Source organism: Cinclus cinclus, chromosome 6 (genome assembly GCF_963662255.1).
Source record: "Cinclus cinclus chromosome 6, bCinCin1.1, whole genome shotgun sequence".
Lineage (NCBI taxonomy): Eukaryota > Metazoa > Chordata > Aves > Passeriformes > Cinclidae > Cinclus > Cinclus cinclus.
The window spans coordinates 56904863-56925526 of NC_085051.1; the positions used below are offsets into that span (position 1 = coordinate 56904863).

Below are 20664 nucleotides of genomic sequence, written 5' to 3' on the forward strand. Positions count from 1 at the left end.
AGCTGGGGAGGGGAATGTGGCAGAATACAAGAGTTGTATTGTCTGCTCCTGCCTTGCCTCTGCTTCACCCCACCCGCCCTGCTGGCACGAAGAGCACAGACCTTTGGAAATGCTCTGCACCCATGTGTTAGGATAAAGGTGGGATGGATTAGGGATACTCATCCTTCAAAGCAGGCTCCACCTCTCTTGCAACACAAGATGTTACAGACTGATGCAATATGTCAAATCAAGTCTGGGGTCAGACACAGCACTAGAACATTCTGAAAACTCTCACTACAGAGCACATGGCCAAGGACTGCCCTGAGGGCAAGCTCAGGAGTGTGTGAATTAGTCCAAGACAGATCCTCACACCTGCATCTGTGCTCTTCAGGATGTCCAAAGGTACTCGGTACCAGTCTTGCACACTCACAGGGTAAGACTTGCTCCATTCAGACTAAACAGACTGGCAAGCACTGTATCCAGAAGCGCTCTGCTATTATCATTTTAAAGTCAAGCAGCCCTTCAAGCACAAGGACAAGTTTCTGCATGCAATCTGCCTGCATTGAGGCAGCACCAAGGGGTTTTTGGCAGAGATGGGCTGGCACCCAGCTCTGCTGGCCGTCCATCTGCCTGACCCCTTCCTGCCAGCAAAGGCTCCCTGGAAGCAGCTCCCAGGACCACATCAGAGCACTGGCCCTCTCCTGCTGAACCCCAGGCTGCTGCTCTGAAGACAAAGCAGTGCCCAAGGCACTGACTTCTCTTAGAGCCCAGGAGATGGCATTACCTGGCATCCAAGACATCTCTGGTGGTTTGAAGCACCAGCAATCCCACCTCCCCTCCCTCTGGGCACTTCAGAAGAGTGCCCCTGGAAGCTTAATACAATTACTCACAGGATTTCATTGCTGCTGAGATGAGCAGGTGTGATTCATCCTCCACTTAAACCAAGAGTGGTAGGTCCAAGTATAAAGGCAGAGACTAGAAACCCTGGGCATACCACAGGAGATAATCACAGAGCTTCCCCCACTCCGGTGGTACAGATCCAGTGGGACCTCATGGAGTCCCTCTGAGGTCAGGCACACCTGCAAGCTTCCCCTTTATTACAGCCACAGCAGCTGTAAGAGGGCTGATGACAGTGTCCAAAGGCAGCTTTACAAGGGCAAAAAGACATGGGGGGGATAATGTGAAATGGGGCAGCCATGAGCCAGAGCCATGACTGGCAAAACACAGGCATGCTGGAGGTTGCCACACTGGAGTAATCCCAAAGATGGCACGATCCCTATAATATATTTATACATCCAAATTGGTGTGTGTGCATTTTTTATGGATACTCATATATAATCTATTTATTATTTGCTGCATTTTTATGTGGGACTCTAATCAGGAAAGAGGAGCTACACTTGAAGTGTTTTCCCTGAATTCCAGAACAACTGTCCTCCCATTTACTGCAGGAAGGGGAGAGGTAGATCAAAAAAGGCTTCATATCCAGCTTTTGGTATGGATGCCACACGTTCCCTCTCCGGATGAGCTGCCAGTCTAGTCCTGTGATAGACTCCTCAGTCCCACTGGGCAGCAACACTGGAATTTGCTGGCCCTGAAACATTACTTGCTGAGTTGCTCCCAACAGAGCTCTTATTTTACTGTTGCCAGAAAAAGAGGGGAAAAGGAAAAAAAAAAAAGGGAAAAAAAAATCCAACCACAATGCTTCTTTTTGTGCATCCCATTGCCTGAAGTCTTCAGAGGAGGCACACAACAGACTCAAGACCCAAATGCAGGAATAAGAATCAGGGGACTGATGGAGCTAGGAGAGGTTAAAAAGCACAACCCTGTTTTGTTACTTTGATAAAAATAGATCAATGTTGATTCAAAGCCTGGTATGGAAATTAAAATGAAATCAGGTTTGTGCCCGCAGCACAGCATGGTCTCAACCCTGCGAGATGGAGTGAGTTATCCAGGATTAGTTATCCCCAGCTGCCCACAGCCCACCACTGGCTGCTGAAGGCCCTGTCCCAGCTCCAAGCTGTCCTGCTAGCATCAGGGTTGTCCTGTGCTGCTGAAAAGGCTCCTCCTTCCCCAGCACAGGTCCCCATTTCACTGCTGTGTGCCACTAAGCCTGCCCTGGGGGAATGAGCCAGCAGCCCATACCAAAGAGACCCTCCTGCTCATCCCACAGCTGCCATGGAATCCCCACACCCCAGTCTTAGGGGGAATATTTTGCTCCTAGAAATATCAAAGAAAATAAAAATAAAGGTGTCCGTATCCATGAGGATGATGTGTGCAGACTGCCTCTGGCACTGTAACCTGTGCTGGTACTGGCAGTGCCAGCAGGGCTCTGTGGGAAGGACACTCCTGCCTGGAACCTGTAAATCTGGTCAGGCAGACTTCTCCACATTCACCTGATACACGTAAGGTTCACTGTACTCTGAGCCTGACTCTAAATCCAGGGAAATCAGTGAAAAAAAATAACTCCTGTCAAATTCACTGAATTTCAAAATAGGCCCTGAGGAAAAAAAAAAAAAAAACCCACAAAAACTTAACCTTATTAAGGCTCTGAATTACAGATCCAGATTTATAAAGCTAAGGCTATAGGTGCTAATCTCCTTTCTATAATGGAATAAACAAAGCTGAAGGCAGAAGTACTATATTTTTAGACAGGATTTTAAAAAGCACCTTGCTTTGGCCTGTGGATTTCCACTGCCAAACTTACTATTAACTTTTGAGGGAGCATCTGTGCAGGCCCAGCAAGGCTGCTTGTGACAAATCTCACCATCTGCACTGAATTTTTATGCACAGAGAAAAGAACAGTCTCCCTGCTAGTGACACACTGTGGGCACAAAGCACACAGCCATCCCACTGCTGCACAGGAGGGGGTTCTGCCTGGTTCCCCTTGGAATAATGAATGAATTTCCTAGGAAATGCTGTCTTGAGAGCTGTTTCTTAAAAAAAAAAAAAACAAACTGACACCATCACTGATATAATTGGCTCTTTTTTTTTTTTTCTAAGACTCCAGGGAACCTTTGGTCAAACACAGTACTTTTCTGACTGCTCTGATCTCTCTGCTTTTGACCACAACAATCACTTAAATATAAAACGAAAGAGGCTTTTGTAGGAGCCTAGAAGATGGGTCTTTATCCCAAGATTTAGTTTCTCATCTCATGTGAATTACTGTTATTCACTCATTACAGGTGATTCAGCCAGAGCTGTGTGAAGCCCAAGGATCCTGGATAAGCTGGGCAGAGCCACGTGGAATTCCTGGCTGGGCATGCTGAGCTCTCTGCAGTCCCATTCTGACTCCTCCCAGGCTGCCTGCACACAGGAACCAGTGGCACTGACCTTTGTGCCAGGCCAGCAGGGACAGACCAGATCCCATGTGTCACCCCAAATGCCACACGGCATCCAACAAACCCCAAACTGCCCCTCGACAATGCTGGCTGCTGTTATCCCCACGTCACATCAAGTGCTTAACCCTCCAGTTTCATTGGTCTGGGCTCCCTCTTCAGCTGTTCAGGGGAACAGATGCTTTCCCAAGCCACTTCAAGCCCTCCAAATTTGACTCACCAGCTGACAAGGCTACCAAAATTCCCAAATGAGGTGCCTTAGGTGGCTGCCTGATTGCTAGTAAAGCAGCAGTAACTCAGAGCAGGAGTCAAGTGATGCTCACCTGACATTGCTACCAGGGACAAGGAGCTGCCAGCTGCCTTGTTCCTGTTATGAATGAAACAACTGAATCACAAAGTGAAATAAGCACTGTCTCCACAGACCCCATCAAGAAAAAAAAAAAAAAAAGAAATGGGACATGAATGAGGAAAGTCTGTCTTTACACTGCTCAGCCCTTGAATTTTTAGCACATTCATACATCAAGTCCCTGCAAGTCTCTTTGGCCTCTGCAACTTGCGACCATAGAGAAGGACTCCCAGGGTACTGTGTGTCTATCTGGAAATATGCCCCTTGGAATATTCAGAATTTACTGTTTTAGCAGTGGAAGATCTGAAGCTGTCAGGTGCCTCTTGCTTACACAGGCTCCAACTATATGTCTTGCTTATAAATCCCTTTGGCCAGGAAGGAGATACCACAGATCCCCACCAAAACTTATTTCTAGTCTAGGGAGACAAGAAACATCAGGCAAAAACCTTGGGGCCCCTTGCTGAGGCACCACATCAGATCAAAACTCAGAATTACAGATTTTTCACCTAGACCTGACATGTTTACAACACAGGGCAGAATCGCACAACAATACGTATTTTTCTACCACAATACAAAAGTTAGTCAACTTGAAGGCAAGATGATTTTCAAAAAGCTTGTCTGTGCTCACTAAAGTTACACCCCAATGACATCTAAAGTGCAGTTTTTTAGCTCATGTCCTCATCAAAGTTTAGCACTCTCCATCTGCAAGGCTATATTTTTATTTTGTGGTAGGAAAGCAGTTCTTAATGTTATTGACAATTCCAGTGGGTTCAGCCATCAAGTTTCAAACTCATCTCCACAGTCAAGTACTGCTGCTCTAAGACTGGACTGCTGCTCTCAGATCTCTCCCATGAATAAATAATTGATTGAGGACTAATGGAAAACCATTGGAGGCTCAGGGAAAGCAGAATGACTGTGCTGTCCTGAGAAAAAGGAATAAAAAGGGGATTATTTTAATACATCATGTTGAAATGCATCACCCACAATAGACACATTAAAGATAATGAACCCCTGCAACTTTTCTGGATGGATTTGCAGACATGGAGCAATAGGTGGCCCGGGTCCTCTCTTTGGGGACATCAGTTGTCCTCCATCTCTGTTCTCAGACTCCACAGGACACTGTTTGGGAGTGGTGGTGTGGGAGCTGCTGTGTGCTTTGTCCTGGGCTGTTAACAAGAAAGCAACCACACCATGACACAGCAGCTGCTTTCCCATCAAGGTTATGTCCAAGAGCATTTGGAATCAGCTTTTAAACACTGGGTTACTTCACGTCCCACCTCCCATTGTCCCTGTGGTGACTTGGGAAGCACCACAGTGGTACAAACACAAACCCATCCTGCTTCCTCTCCAGCCAATCCCTTAATTTTGCACTACAGGTATTGAATCCCTGAGTTTCCCTCGAACACACCTGCATCTCCACAGCCATCCCACCCACCTGGAACTCAACCCTTGGGCATTTGGTTTGCTGCTCCCAACCCAAGTGCTTGCTGGCACCCCTGGCACCACCAGCAACCATCACCATGGCTGGAATGACTCAAAACAGAGAACACCCAACACGATGACAACGTTTATCAACAGCCTCTCATCCCTCCACAGCAACCAGGGCAGCTCTGCCCGGGCACGGAGCAGGAGCAGCCAACACCCAGGTGATGCTGGGATGCAGCAGGCTCTGCCCCAGAGGGATCCAAGCTGTAGGGATCAGGCAGAAACACTTCACACATCCTCAGATGAGCCGGCCTGACAGACTTTTTTGCCAAGTGTTTCTCCAGCCCAGCTTTTCATCTCAAGCCGGAGCAGTGCACAGCCACATGGCACCTTCATTCCACAGGAGTCAGAGCTCAGTGCTGGTGACACATGATTCAAACATGCAGTGAGCTGCTCTTAATCCCAGCAGCAGGGCCAGCAGAGCTCCCCTCTGTCCTCAGCTGCCCTTTTCTGGGCAGCTGCAGCTTTTCCTGGCACCTGACTAGAAACCCTGTGGCTTCTACCTCATGTGCACAAGGTAAAACATGGATTTGGGCTTAGAGCCTTTCTGCATCTTGAAAGGGAAGTGTTTGGGTTTAGCACTGTTCAGCTGCTAAGGTGGCATCGGGGCTGTTTTTCAGATCCTAGAGACAGCAAGATCCCTTTTTCTGGTGATTTCAGTGTCCTCCTCCAGCAGCACAGCCACAGTGCTCTCCACTGCACCTGCCCTTTCATCCCTGTCCCATCTGTGCTGTTCAGGGCAGTCAGGGTGCCAGTGCCAGGCAGGCAGTGCCCTGCAGGGAGCTGCAGTGACAGAGGGGGAACCCAGTGCTTCCCCACACCCCACAAAAACCTCAAAGACAAGAGGAAGGCCCTGTGTGTGGCACAGCTGGCAGCTCTGCCCTGGGCAGTGGACAGCACTTCACATTGTTCATGTTACAAGCAGTTACAGGAATGAAGGCATTTCCCGGGTGGCTCTGGCCAAGCTCCCCCCACAGAACTTCAGGGAATCGTAGAAGAGAATCACAGAATGGCTGTTGGTTAGAAGGGACCCTAAAGATTATCTCATTCCAACTCAGCTGCCATGGGCACAGACAGCCTCCCCTAGAGCAGGCTGCTCCAAGCCCCCTCCAGCCTGGCCTTGAACATTTCCAGGGATGGGTCACCCACAGCTTCTCTGGGCAGCCTGTCAGGTGGCAGTCCCACTGACTTCAGCCAGCCCCTCTCTTCCCTTTCACACACCCCAAATTTTGCCAGACCTTGCTCATATCACACCCTGCTGCTCCACAGCTGCTCCCTAGAACAGGCTGAACCATTTCTAGGATCAAGTTGAGCCATTCCTAGGACCAAGTACCACCCAAATGAGTGAGACTGGAAAAGCCTTGCCCTGCCTCCATGCCAGTCCTACATGGGTCTGTCATTGGTACAAACCACAAGTTACTTCATGACTTTCTGGCACCCACAATCAGCATCACCAGCCAGTGAGTGGGATGGGCTGTACACCCTGAGAGCAAAACCACAGAGGGGTTAACCCTGCAGTGGGGTGGCAGAAGACCCATGGTAGTACTGAGAGATCTCATAGTCACCAGAGAGCCAGAGGCTGTGACTCACTGGGAGAGCTGCACAAAAATAGGGCTTTCAGCAAGACCCACAGGAATTTCTGCAGGGAGATTCTTCCCCTAGAGACAGGCAAGGGAACTCGCCTCACCTTTCCCATCAGGGAGCAGATCCGATGACTGCTCTGCCAGAAGAGGAATTCACTATTGTCCAGCTGGTTGTTTCCAGTCTGGCTAAAAATGGGATCACAGGAAACTAATTGCTTCACTGGAGGAAAAAAAAGAACCAGTCTGGAGTGACGGAATTATTTTGTAGACTGTTGTTGTTTGGGTTTGTTTCCATCCTGGCTTAAGGAGCATTAATGACTTCAGATGGGGGGAGGAAAACCATTAGGGAGAACATGATCCACACAGATACCTCTGGCACACACACACTTCTGTCCCAGCCAGCCTCTACAGCCCTGATGGCATCCCTCCCTCTTCCAGCCATTCGCAATGCAGGAAGGTGGCTGAGAGCAAAGGGAAATGTTAATTTTTCCCTTTTAATTGGCCTGACTGGAAGTGCCAGCCTCCCTGCAGCTCAAATACTTGAGCACGTTAGCTATGCTCAACAGCATCTCCAGAAAACCTGCTGTCCCTCTTCAGGGGCAGGGAAACAAAGGGAAAACATCCCAGAAGAGTGGCTGCTCCTGGCAGAAAGCAGCAAAGCCCAGAGCCTGTGAAATGAAGTTTGTTTGTTTTGATTGTGGAAGCCACGCTGAATCTTCTGAGACTCATTCTGGTGTCTGGAGAGAGAGAATGAAACCCAAAGCCAAGACAGGTAATTAATGTTGAAATTCCTCCTTACATAACAGCGCTGGGACAGACACTCACTTGGCCAGTGCTGTGCATGGCTGTGCCAGCACAGCCCAAAGAAAGCATGGCAGCAGTGCCTGTGCTACACCCAGAGGCTCCAGGCACCTTACATACTGTGGGCTTCAGGGAAATAGGGGTCATATGGGAATGATGTGCTTTTTCTATAACCCTGCCCTACTGAAGGACAGTTGTCCTTTAACTGCATCCCCCAGGGAAGAGCAGAACAACCTGAACTACCCCAAACCACAGCAAGGTCCCCAGGAAGACACAGGAAGAACAAAGACTTAGAAATATTAGGAGCTTCATTGGAGAAGAGGTGGAGAATTTCAGCATGAGCCTGGTTGTAATAAAGTGGAGAGAAAGTAAGGAAGGCTCTCAGGCAGTCGAACAGTGACTTCAATTACCCTGTCCTAGACATGACAGAATGTGAGATATTAAACACTCCATGCCACATTTAACTCATGCACAGGCAACAGCCAGCCCTCCAAACACCATTTTCTCTCTTCCATGTGTCCCCGTTCCAACATCAGCTTACTGGCAATATTTGGCATTTGCTGCCTTGCTCCCTGGCCACAGGCTGACACTGGGAAGCAGCATCCAACAGTTCTGGCAGGAATTTGTCCTGACTGTCCTGTGGCTTGGGAAAACTGTCAGTCCTAAAGGACCCCAAGGCAGCTCTGAGTGGAGATGATGAAGGACAGTAAATAGGGAAGGCTGCAAGATAATTTCCCATTACTTTTATCACACCAAATAGCTGTCCTTCCCCTGGGGCTATCCCTGTCAGGGCAGTCACCAGTTTGAGTGAGCAGGGAAATTCCACAAGATCAAAAGAGTGTAGGGGGATCTGTGACACAGAGACTTTCCACGCATGAATCCAACTTCAGCCCACTCAAGCCACGGATAACCTGTGGCTTTAGGGGTTTGAAAGCTGGTTTCCCTTTGCTCTGGCTCATTTCCAAAACCTCATGAGTTCCAAGAAGCAGCACAGTTTCATATTGCCTTTTTGGAAAGCAGACAGGGAACTGTGTTTCGAGTGGCTCAGTCACTGATAAAAGATATTTATTTAGCAGATATGGTGCCACAAAGGCTTATTTGGGCATTTTCTCTTTGTGTAAGGATAGGGGGGGAAAAAACATCAATTCAGGTGGGAGTTACACCAGTCCTGCCAATCTCACACCTACCACCAGCAGATCAGCTGCCATCCATGGGCCACCCCAACTTCAAAATTGACTCTGCAGGGCAAGGCATGTGCTGACTGATGAATCTCCCCTGGCTTGCTTTATCCCAAGCAGCACTAAGGACACTGAGAGCTATCACCCTCCTGTGGGGGCTGGCCCTGGCCCCAAAGAGACCCCAGCAGGAGCAGGACTGGCAGGTCCAGCTCCGGCCCCACGCTGCGATGCTGCAAGGGTGGAGTGGCCAGGCAGTGCTGCTGTCTGACCTTCCCAGTGGGTGGACTACCTCTCTGGGAGCTTGGCCAGCTGGCAGGAGTCACAGCGTCGCCTTGGCTTTCTCATTTATCAAGGCTGGACAGAGCAGCAAGAAACAGGAATCAACTGCCAAGGTTTTTGCTCCCTCTGTGCTCAACAGGGTCTGAAGGTAGAAATTCTGGCTGTAAAGCTGCTGTTTGGCCAACGAGTTTCAAAACACTGCTCAAAAATATATGAGACATTATATGAGTAATATTGGAATAGGGAGCTCCAACTAGGAAGAATAGTTACAAAGTGAAAAAAAAAGGAAAAAAAAAAGAGAAGGTGCAGGAAATGTCAAAGGTTACATTAAGTTGATAAGATTATGTCAAAATCCCTAAAGCATAGATAAGCATACAATTCCTCAACTTACAGTTAAGAGATACTCACAGCCAGAGCTAAAAAGCACATTAATTCAGCTTTTAGGCACGAGTCAACAAGGACATGGGACCCTGCTACATTTTCATGCCCAGGTAAATGTCAAAAGGAAAGTAACAAGATCCAGACAGGGGAAGAGAAAACCCAAAGCCTGCTTGCTAAATGTCACACACCAGCTCAGGCTCAGCACAAGTGCCACAGAGTCTGGACACTGAGACACACAGCAGCCTCACTACCACAGCCCACGCCGGCTGACTGGAACGTCCTTGGAGAGTCTGAAGGGACCACTTCCCACTGCCCCTGCTGCCACAGGTTGGCACATGGCATAATGCCCCCCTGCTACCTTGCACAGCTAGCCCAGCTTTTACCCCTTTTTTACCCCTTTTACCCCTTTTTTACCCCCCTCCTCCATCCCCCTTCCTTGTCCAGCTCAACAACCAAAAGATGGCATGACCCACTCCGGCCAGGCACCATGACAAAAATGCTTCAGATCAGAAATGCTTCAGATGTGAACACACACATCCTATTGGATAGACTTAGCCGTGGCAGTATGCCTGGATCAGGGATTTAGCTAGCAAATAAGCTCTCCTACTTGGAAGTAATTTTCTTGATTCATGAGCACTCCCTTACCATGCTGCCGAGAAATTTGTGAAAGCAGCTCTGGCTGTTAATAATAAATTGTGCTTGTGAAACTTTAATTGATTCAGAAGAAATCAGCTCAGAGTGTGGAGGATCTCCTGTTTCTGAATATATCACATGTGTACATGGTTGAGACTTGAAGGCTTGCTCCCCTTTCCATTGTTGTCAGCTGGAATACTGCCACTGCTTCAGTGGAATAATAACGGGGTAATACAATTCCAAGATTAAATTGTGCCCTCAGGCACAGCCTCATAAAAGGGGAGGTTCTCCATCCTATTAACAGCAAAGGTGCCACGACTCAGAGGCCAAATGATGAGCAATGCTTTGCCCTTGCTCCATGAGAATAGGCCCCATAAAGAGCATCCTGGCCTGCACCAGCAGCTAAGGACAAGCCCCAGCACCAGCTCATCTGGCACACAGAGGGCAGAAATAAAGCTGTGCCAAGCATCCTGCCCTGGGTACCACTGGCAGAAGAGGGAATTCCCTCCCACAGAAATTCTGAATTGTGAAACACTTATTACTGCAGCACTACCCTGTAATACTTGAAATTTTCCAGTGCGTTATTATTTTTAGTTTATATCTGTATCACTACAGGCAGGTCCGAAACAGAATCTACAGACAAGGTGTGACAGTGATGCACTACTGATATTAAAAGTTGCTAGGTGGCTTTACAAAATTCCACTGCTTGCATAAAAGTAGAGTAACCCACCTGCTCCCTGGCATAAAGAACAAAATCTAAACACTAGAATTACTGAGCAAGGAAGCATCAGGTACCAATCTTGCTGCAGCTAAAAGAGTAAGTCAAATTCTCCCTGGATAACTACAGCTGATGCTGCAGGCCAAATATTTCAACAAAGTGTCTCTCATTGCATCCCTCACAAATACAGCAATTTCACTCAGTGCAACTCGTTGTGATGCAAGGAATCTTCCATTTCAGCAAGTCATTTTGTCAGCATTATCTTTCTTTTGAGAAGTTGTACAAAACATTTATTAAGGTTGACAGAGAGACCTTTTCCCCAGCTATATATACCAGCCTCCCTAATGCCAACCCAGGGCTCATGTTCTCTTACAGTGACGCTGAAAGCTTCCTCGTTTTGAGATGGGTACAAAGATCAATAAAATTACTGGATTAACACTGGGCAATTCTGGAGATCTCAGAGCAAATGTTTTCAAAATTTGTGAAATCATATACCTGAATGCCCTTGGTATCAGGGAACATGTTAAAAGTTAGATGAGCAGTTCTGGCTAAAAATATAACAGTAATATTTAGGAGCAGTCTTTAAAAATAAATTTTAAGTAACATAAAATATATTTCAGTTTTTATGTTTTCTCCTTCTGGTGACCTTTATGTCTTTAAAATAGAATGAAGAGAGCAGAAAAGACAGAAAACCAGTATTCTTGTAGAAAAGTTTATTAGTTTCAAAAGTTCTAATCTAAACATCCCCTGGGCTCTGGAACTTAAAGATTGAGCCTAATTCTGGTTTCTAAGTCTCCTTTCTTTGTGAACTTGTCTGTAATTGTTAACTGTATCTGCATGCACTTTAATTGTGAAATGCCTCCACGAGGATGTATTAGTGACAAAAGGAATGCAGGAACCAAACTCACATCTAATCATTTATACCCTCCACAGATAAGCAGTACTGCTTATTTTTATTGCACCAGCACCAGGATTCTCAAACAACATCGAGCTCTCATTGCAAGCATTCACTAAATGAGTCTGTGCCTGTAAGAGTTCACATGTTTTTATATGCAAATGTAGCAGCTACACCAAAAAAAGAGTGAAAGTATGAGACTGGCATTCAGGCAAAGGTTCTCCAGCCTTGGGGCAGGTGGATGAACTACACAAACTCTTGAGGCCCCTTCCAGCCGGGCTTTTTAATGACTTATACAAACTCATTATGTGCAGGGTTTGCAGGTTTCAAATCAGTCCCTTTAAATAACCATAAAGGAAAAGTAGACACTAGCAGAGCCAACAACTTGTGTAAGCTATTCAGTAGTCCTTAGTCATGTGGAAAGTTCTACCAAAGTTCACAGACGATATACAGTGGAGTCAATGGGGCACAGAGATCTGATATGTGGATCTCAAAACAGGACTGCTCTTCGTAAGCATAACTGTAAATCAGGACTAAACTGTCCTGCACTCTGACTGATTAAACATGACATGGAAACGTGAGAGGCTGGGTTTTTTTTGTTTTTTTTTTTCCTCTCTGCACTTTCCATTTGATCAAGTGCAGAGAAACAATCCTTTGAGCACTGCATGCCAGAGGCTGTAAAAGAGCCCATCTCACAAGCATGCAACAACCACATCTGAGTGGAAAACTCTGTGGAAGATGCACTGTCTAGAAGCACAAATCAGTCTAGATGAGCTGTTGACTGTCAGATAAGATAGCCACAGACATCACCACACTCCTGACCCTCAGAGACATGCCCTTATGTTTTCTAAAGCTGAATGAAGTGTTTCCAGAGACTCCAGCATGAAAATTCCTCATCTCCTCTAAGCATGTTGTTGTAGGGATGGGATTGCTGGTGGGCTATTCTGTGCCAGTTTCCAGCTTTTAGCTGATATTTTCACCAGATAATCAGCTTATATTTCATCCCTTCTGCTGCTCTCAGAACACAGCACATCCTTCATTTTGCTCTGCTTACATTTATGTCCACTCTGGTCTTCGTGGCCCCAATCCCACTCAGCCCTGAGCCTTGGAGCTCTCCCAGGCAGAGTTCTTGAAACGACAGAGAGCAGATCCCACAGCAGAAGTTATGGAGACTCACACCTATTTTTGCACTGGTTGAGTTGTTTCCCACCCTCTCCTCAGATGCAAACAACCCTGCCCGCACAGAGAATCATGGGGAAGAGAGGCATAAAATACATCAAACCAGGAAAGATTACCTACAACAGGCATTGACTGTAGCACGTTCAAGCAAGAATTTCACTGAGCAATAAAACAGTTTGGGTTGGAAGGAACCTTAAAGATCATCTCATTCCAACCCCCACTGCCATCACTCCCGGGGATGGGGCATCCACAGCTTCTCTAGGCAACCTGTGCCAGGGCCTCAGCACCCTCATCACAGTAAAGAATTTCTTTTCAATATCTAACCTCAATCTACCCTTCTTCAGCTTAAGGCCATTCCCCTTGTCTTATCACTGCATACCCCTGCAAAAAGTCTTTCTCCAGCCTTCTTTTAGACCCCTCTTTGATATTAAAAGGCTGATACAAGGTCTCCAGGCTATAAGGTCTTTCTCTTTCAGAAAAAGCTTTAAAACACCTCATTGAACCAAAGGCTTATCTTTATTTGCCAAGAAAACAAAGCTATGTGCAGCACCTAAGCAAACCACCAGTAATCCCTGGATAGCCCCCCAGCCAGGCAGTTTGCCTTGCAGAGCACTGCTGCTATCAGTCACAGATCCAGTTCAACTGCTCATTTACCTCCCTGGGGGAAGCCCCTTGACTTCAGGGGAAACAAGATCTGGCTCCAGCTGTGAAAAAGGGCATGAGATGAGAATAAACAAAATCACCAGTTGCAAAAATAAAAAAACACCAAACAAAAAACCAACAACCAAAAAACAGCAAAGAGTGGATGTAAGGAATTCCATGTCTACCTTGTCTTGACCCATGGAAAAAGCAAACAGCACACTAATAAAAGTTGCTCTGTTAATAGTGGCTGCATGCAATTAGGAAGGGCACTCAGCTTCTGTTTTCATCAAGTAATTTTTAATTGATTTTGCTGAAAGACACCTTAGTGTTGTTTCAGTTTACAGGAGTCTTTCCAGCAAAACTGGTCTCCATAAAAGGCTTATGTAAAAAGCTTCCTTCAAGTGTCACAGGCTCATTGCTTGAACTGGCAGGGAATTAACCTGTTGCAAAAATCCCATTCCCTATAAAAGCCAACAGCCATGAGACACACAGCTGCAGACCTGGTGGGTCTCCTCCACAAAAAAAGGTGATGATTGCAGAGACCTGGCCAGCATCCTGCAATCTTTCCAGATCCCAGAGGAGAAAGTTTTTCCCTGTCATAGGAAGTCCCCCACACACTAAGGAGATGTTCTCAGGCAACACACAGAGGACTAAACACTGCCTGTTAATATGCTTATTTTATTTTCTGCAAGACCAGACCATGTTCTCATCTGGATAATTGCATAATTATCTTTTGCCTTTCAAAAGGACCACTCACACCAGAGCACAGGGATTCTTTGCACACCATCCCACATCCAGAGGTGTGACAGGGCACCAGCAGACCTCCATCATCTCCAGAGGGGTCAGCTGCATTAGAAACATCAATACAGACACAAAGAAAATGAAATTAGCTGACTAGCATGTGCCCCCCAGGACAAAAACAAAGTCCTTCAGCCAGCCAGTAACCAGTCCTCACCAGCCTTTCAGCTCCTCTGGCTCCTGGCCAGCTACATTACCTCCATGTTACATCACCTGTAGCCTTAAGGATGGATCTGCCCTCGTGCTGTGCCAAGCAGTGAGCTGGGGCATGGAGGTGTCCCTGTTGTCCAACTCTGCACTTCAAGCTAGCAAAACCACCACTCAAGTACAGGGTGCACAGCTGGCACTGTGTCCTGCATGCTGTATCACCTCTGCAGGTAGTGGAGGTGTGCTCTGAAAAGAGATCCTCTCAACCCAGGCATCCTGCTAGGGAGATGTATTTGCAAAGAGAGAGAGAAAGGTTTGTCATAGAAATTAAGGCTGTGCCACTAAAGGTCTTACTGTATTTTGCTGTAAACCTTGAAGCCTCTTGCTCCAAAAAAACTCCAACCCCTCAACAACCAAATTTAAGGAAATACTTGCATTTGCCCTCAATATGCAAGTAGGTGACCTTGGCATGTGGATCCACCCACTCCCAAAGCTGTACATCAGCTCGTGCCAAGCTCTGAATTTGAGGGCAGCAGGGCAGACCAGCCATTTTTACAGTAGTGCTACACAGAAGGAAATGTCCTGCTTTTAAAATAAACCCTTACATTCATCCACTATCTCTCTGCTTTTTAGCAGACTGTGAGTGGACCAGCTTCCTCATACATAGTAAACCACTGTGCAACCCAATTCTGCTCAGATATGCTGTTTTGTTTTGTTTCTGGCATGCACAGAAGTCAAAAATATGCTTCCCCTACCCTGGGAACTGCTGAACTGGAAAGTGAAAGTCGACAAGGGCTGCCTCAAGAAAAATAGCACATACAGCCATTAGGAAAAAAGACAAACCAACCTCCCTATCTGCAACACAGCCCAGCACAGTAATTTCTTTTAGAAATAATCTCAGAGAAAGCAGCAGTGCACAAATATTGCCCTGTGAGCAAAGATTTGATTTAAAATAACCATGATCATTACCTAACATTTTCCTGGCAGCATCCAGCATGAGCTGATCCCAAATACATCCTTGTCCCACTCTTCTGTGGTTAGGGGTGCACTGTGATGTGACACGTGAAAAGATTGTTTTCATGTCTAGATGTATTCCCATGTATGATGGGCTAAGGAACCCCCCTATACTTGCTGATTCTTTTTTTTATTTTTTCAGGAAGCAACTATAAATAGGTGCTGCTAAATTGACAGCTAAACCTCAGCTCAGGGCAAGACAGAGACCTTTCTTTGGTAAGGCCAGAAGGCCATCTCTCCTTTGTAGTGCTGCAAATGAAGAGAAAAAAAATAATGGTTTTTGAAACTGAAATATCTCTTTTAAAGAGCCCCAAATACATTCAAGGTATGTTTACAGGACTCCCATTCTGGCCACAGCTTAGTTACAAAAAAGGAGTTTCCTCAAAATGAGGAGCAAACTCACTGAAAATTTCAGCTGAATCATGAAAACCATCCCATGAGAGAACCAATCCAGCTGTAAGCCCAGTTTTAAAATTAAAAATCACATATAGCCAAAATACATCATGTGCCTCAGAACCCCACTCTTGAGGACTTACAGTAGTAATTGCAAAAATATTGCTCTACAGCGATTTCAAATTGTTTGTGTGTGGCTAAAAAATGAATCAATGAACACCTGATTTGAGCAGGCACCAGCACTGTCCTGCCAGGCCACAATGACAAGTTTCAGCTACTTCTTGATGAACTTTCAGTGCTGTCTCTCAAACCTCTCTGGCATTTCAAAGAAGAAAACACTCAGCTTTTGGCAGCACTTGTGGCAAATGCAACATGACTTACCAGGAGAACACTCATTGCACTGGTAAATGCAGATTGAGCAGATTCTGCTCAATCTTGAATGGGGCAAGGAAAAATACAGTATTATTAAGTTAAGCCCAGAAGAAAAACAAATGACACAGAGTACTCTAGGCCAGCAACTCTCTTCCTCCACTGACCCTGCAAAGCCAGAAAGAAGACACTTTGAAGAGCCTGTGGCAAAATCCTTTCTGGTCAGACTATTTCTGGCGTCTCTGCCCCCTGCTCCCTAAGCAAGCACTCACATTCTCATCATAAAATCTGATCCAAGCTCTCTTACATGAGTGCAGTCACTCCATTCTGAGTATCCCCTTCTATCCTGCACACTCCCTACCAGAGCCTGGTGTTTGTGACCTGACAGAAGCAACCTCAGCTCAGCACAACCCCAGCCTCTCAACACCTTCCAGAACCCCAACTAATTATAAGAAACCAATTCACCCAGCCCCCTGCAGATCTTCCCTGTGCAGCTGAAGCTACCTGACTCCACAGCTTAACCAGTTTTTCAACAAGATCAAAGCCTGTGCAGTTGTTCGAGAAGCTTTCCAATTACTCCTCCAGTTTCTATCATGAATTACAGCAGCACTTGAAGAGTGCCAAACCCCAGAGAGATCAGTTACTCCTGCCTTGTGACAGGCAGCAGGCTGGGGCAGACAGGACAAGCTGTAAGCACAAGGCATTACATTATGCACAGACCCAGTTTTGCCGCTGAATGATTGACAATAACTACTGGATATCATTATTTTAAGGATAATGTCATTTGTGTAATTATCTGGCAGGGTCTCTGCTCAGCGGCTGGCATTATTCACAAGGGAAGAATTAGACTGAAATCCAGCTGTAGAGTAAGGAGATTTGCTACTCTATACAGACAATCACTGTGCTTTGGGAGCTTGATACATAGGGTATATATCACTAGTCATCTTCAGGCTCTCAGGACATGTAGAATATTAAAATGACACTCCTTCTCTATTTCACTGTGCCATATATGTCACATGAGTTCACAGTTAAAAATATTTTAATATTCTCTGTCCTCACCTGACCATCTGTTTCTTCCTGGACCTCAAGCTAGGAAGAGACAGAGAAGCTGCTTTTACTTTACTGATCCTATCATCTCCCCATCAGATAGGAAAGTGCCCCTTGCACAGTCCCCAGCCCTTTGGCCACTTCAGCCCACAGCTCTTCTGGTTTTCCTGAGTTTAAACCTGCGTTTATCTGTTATGGGAGGATGTCCTACTGACTGAGTTATACTATGTAAAGTCCCAAATCAAATGAGATTTGGCCCAATTCACAGAAGTGGCATTAACAGAGCTGGGACTGGGATTGGAACTGGTCCCATCCTGCACCCAGCTCTAGATCCCAGCACAACTACAACCAAGCAGCAAAAAAGAGAGACTTGGCATTATTCTTTGCAGTGCTGGCATGCCAAAATTGGACTGAGCAGGGCTACAGCAGACCATACTCAAAAATGCTTTACTGATGGATTCCAGGTAACAGCATTCCAGAGAAAACAACAGCCTGCTCCTCCTCCCCAGTGCTCTGGGCACAAGGATTCCAGAGGTGATCTGTGAAGCATGGCAGAAAGAAACCTTTCTGTACAACCAGACTGTCTCAGTGCTGACACCTCCCAGCTGTCCTACTCCATTCCAGAAGAGGCCTTGCTCTGCCTGTGGGGCATGGGGGAGGATGCTGGTCCAATGGTGATGCTTGCCCAGGGAGGGCTCTGCACGGCAGCCTGGCTCTGATCCATGCTGGGATTACTGACTGCTCTATGCCTTTATGCTTGAGCTGACAGAGGAGTACTTCAGCAGAACAGAAAGGAAAAAATATAACCAAACTGCCCCCCTGAGTACAGAAAAATGCCAAATAACAAAGGAGAGCTGTGCATGGGAAATAGCCTCCTGAGAACAGCCTTGAGACCTCAAGTGGAGGCTGACGCACAGAGGCAACAATGCTCCAATCCTGCTGCAAACACAAAGATGCCAGACACGGACAGGAAGGAAAAATTCCTGCTGTAGAACCATAGCAAGAATGAAAACACTTTTAGTGGCTGAGAGGAGTGGCACTGAATAGGTATGAAATAGATAGGGTTTAAACACAGTAGCTACTTCAAGGAAGCAGAGGCTTTGGTGTGACCAGCATGTACTAGCCTTGAAATAACATGGCACACTGTGGCAAAAGCAACAGATCCTTACGTTCACCTCACAGAAAATCTGGGAAGGTTTCATTTAATATCTGCCCAGAAATTTCACTCCCTCCTGAAAACAGGTGCACCTTGGCCAGTGTGCAGGGGGAATGTGGAGGTACTGTGATCCCAGCTGACAACTCGCTCCCGGTGGGCAGCAAGTGACACTCCTTTATTCAAGCAGAAAACTCCAGCTCTCATCTCAGCCACGGGGTTCAGACAAAGGGAAGCAATGAACGCAGAGCTCACCGGTAAATGATGCCTCTTCCATGGAGAAACATGAGGGCTGAAATAATTTCTGCAGCGTAGAACCGGGCCCGATCTTCGTCGAAGCGCCGTGACTTCTGGATGTGGAACATCAAGTCCCCACCATTGACAAACTCCATCACAAAGAACAGGCGATCCTACACACAGGCAGGCACAACAAACACAAACAGCATTAACTACATCCTCACCCAGGCTTGGGAAAGTCTTAGGAAAACTATTATCTCCCAAACAAAAACAGATTAAATAAGCTGAGAATGCATGGGAGGAAAGGCTGATTTTTTCAGGAAAAATCAAATCAAGACCAGGAAGTTACCTGTTAGTACCTCTTTGCCCTGCACTCCTCTCAAAAGTTTTGACCTCAGTTGTGAAATGAATTCCTGTTCACATGTGGATTTGGCACGTTAGTAAGTGTGTGTTCATCAGTAATCAGCTCCCACTGGGTTTCTCTGAATTATCTTTAGCCTCAATCAGCAGGGAATGATAACCCTTCATCAGTACTCTCTGAGCTGAGTGGCACAAGAGATACTCGCAAAAAATCACTCACTCCCTAGTAAAGACTTCAGATCTCTGGGGAAAGTTGCTCCATAACACAATGTACATAACCAGACTGCAGCTTCACCACAACAGCACAACATTGTCTTGAGGATATCCCAAAATTATTGCTGGAGAACGTGGGCTGTTTTCCAGGATGGGATTTCCTGCCATACACTTGCACGGCAGCTGCTTTTTGGGCCCTCAGGTTCCAGCTTTCCTGTGATTAACCTGCAGACACCTCTGGGCAATAAAGGAACTGATAAGGATGAAATATAAATAAAAGTTTCTGCTGAGCAAAAAAGCAACCTGCTTGAAAGAGTTCAGTTTATTAACCACAGCTGTAGGTCTCTGAGGTTTCTTTTTTGGCTTTGTTCTGGCTTTTGCAAAACCCCACAGATAGGGAGGCACTTGCTTAAGCTGTGTGCTCAACAGTGAGTAGGGCTTTTGCACGTGTTCACTTGATTGTGAGAGGAAGAACACAGAGAGATTTGGCACAAAAATAAACCCTGAAATTGTTGCAGCCCCGTTCAAAAATTTCTCTCAGCAATTGTTTCAGGACTTTTGGTATTTGTTGTTTCAGTTTTTCTTTGAATATCAGGAACAAGCAGATTGGAAAACAAGCATAGAATTCAACTGAGATCAGCCAGGCTTTTAATGGTAATATTTGCCCTTCTTTCCCACAAGCCTCTTCCCAGGTCTGATGTTAATTATCTACAAGCTACTTTTAAACCCTCTCTAAGTTTAAGAGGATAAGCATTGTCGTGCTCCACTTCCTGGCAGCCAGCCAGCTTGAAATGACTACTCGTATTAACATCTTGAGATGCACACAGCAGAAGAAAAACAACCAGAAATTCCCTTATTTCTCAATGGACATGAGCAGGAAAGCAAATGGCTTGTAACACATGAGGACAGCTTGCTTTGCATAGCCAACCTGGGCTCTGCCCAACAGCTCCTTCTGGGCTCCTTACAGAAGGTAAAGATAATTAAATCATAGAATCATCTGGGTTGGAAAAGACTTTCAGAGACCATCAATGACTAACCCAACTCTGCCAAGCCCACCACTAAACCACGTCCCCAAGTGCCACACATCTACACATCTTTTAAGTATGTCCAGTGATGGGGATTCCACCACTGCCCTGGGCAGACTGTTCCAGGCAGTTTGACCACACTTTCAGTGAATAAATTGTTCCTAACATCCAATCTAAACTTCCCCCGGTGTAACTTCAAGCCATTTCCTCTTGTCCTGTCCCTTGTTCCCTGGGAGCAGAGCCTGACCCCCAGTTGGCTGCTCCACCCTTCTGTCAGGGAGTTGTAGAGAGTGACCAAGACTCCCCTGAGCCTCCTCTTTCCCAATCTCAGTTCCTCCAGCTCCCTCAGCAGACCTGTGCTCCAGACCCCTGCCCAGCTCTGCTGTCCCTCCCTGGACACTCTCCAGCACCTCGCAATGTCCTTCCTGCAGTGAGGGTCCCAAACTGAAGGCAGAATTTGAGGTGCATCCTCAC

At 46.4% G+C, this 20664-nt stretch overlaps 1 protein-coding gene across 1 annotated transcript in view; it reads right to left on the bottom strand.

Moving 5' to 3' along the window:
* Window positions 1-20664, bottom strand: part of PRKCH (protein kinase C eta) — a 112529-nt gene that overhangs the window by 25071 nt on the left and 66794 nt on the right. Inside the window, exon 10 of the mRNA XM_062494861.1 lies at window positions 18611-18765. Coding sequence (XP_062350845.1) covers window positions 18611-18765 — 155 coding nt within the window. The remainder of the gene's footprint in view (window positions 1-18610; window positions 18766-20664) is intronic.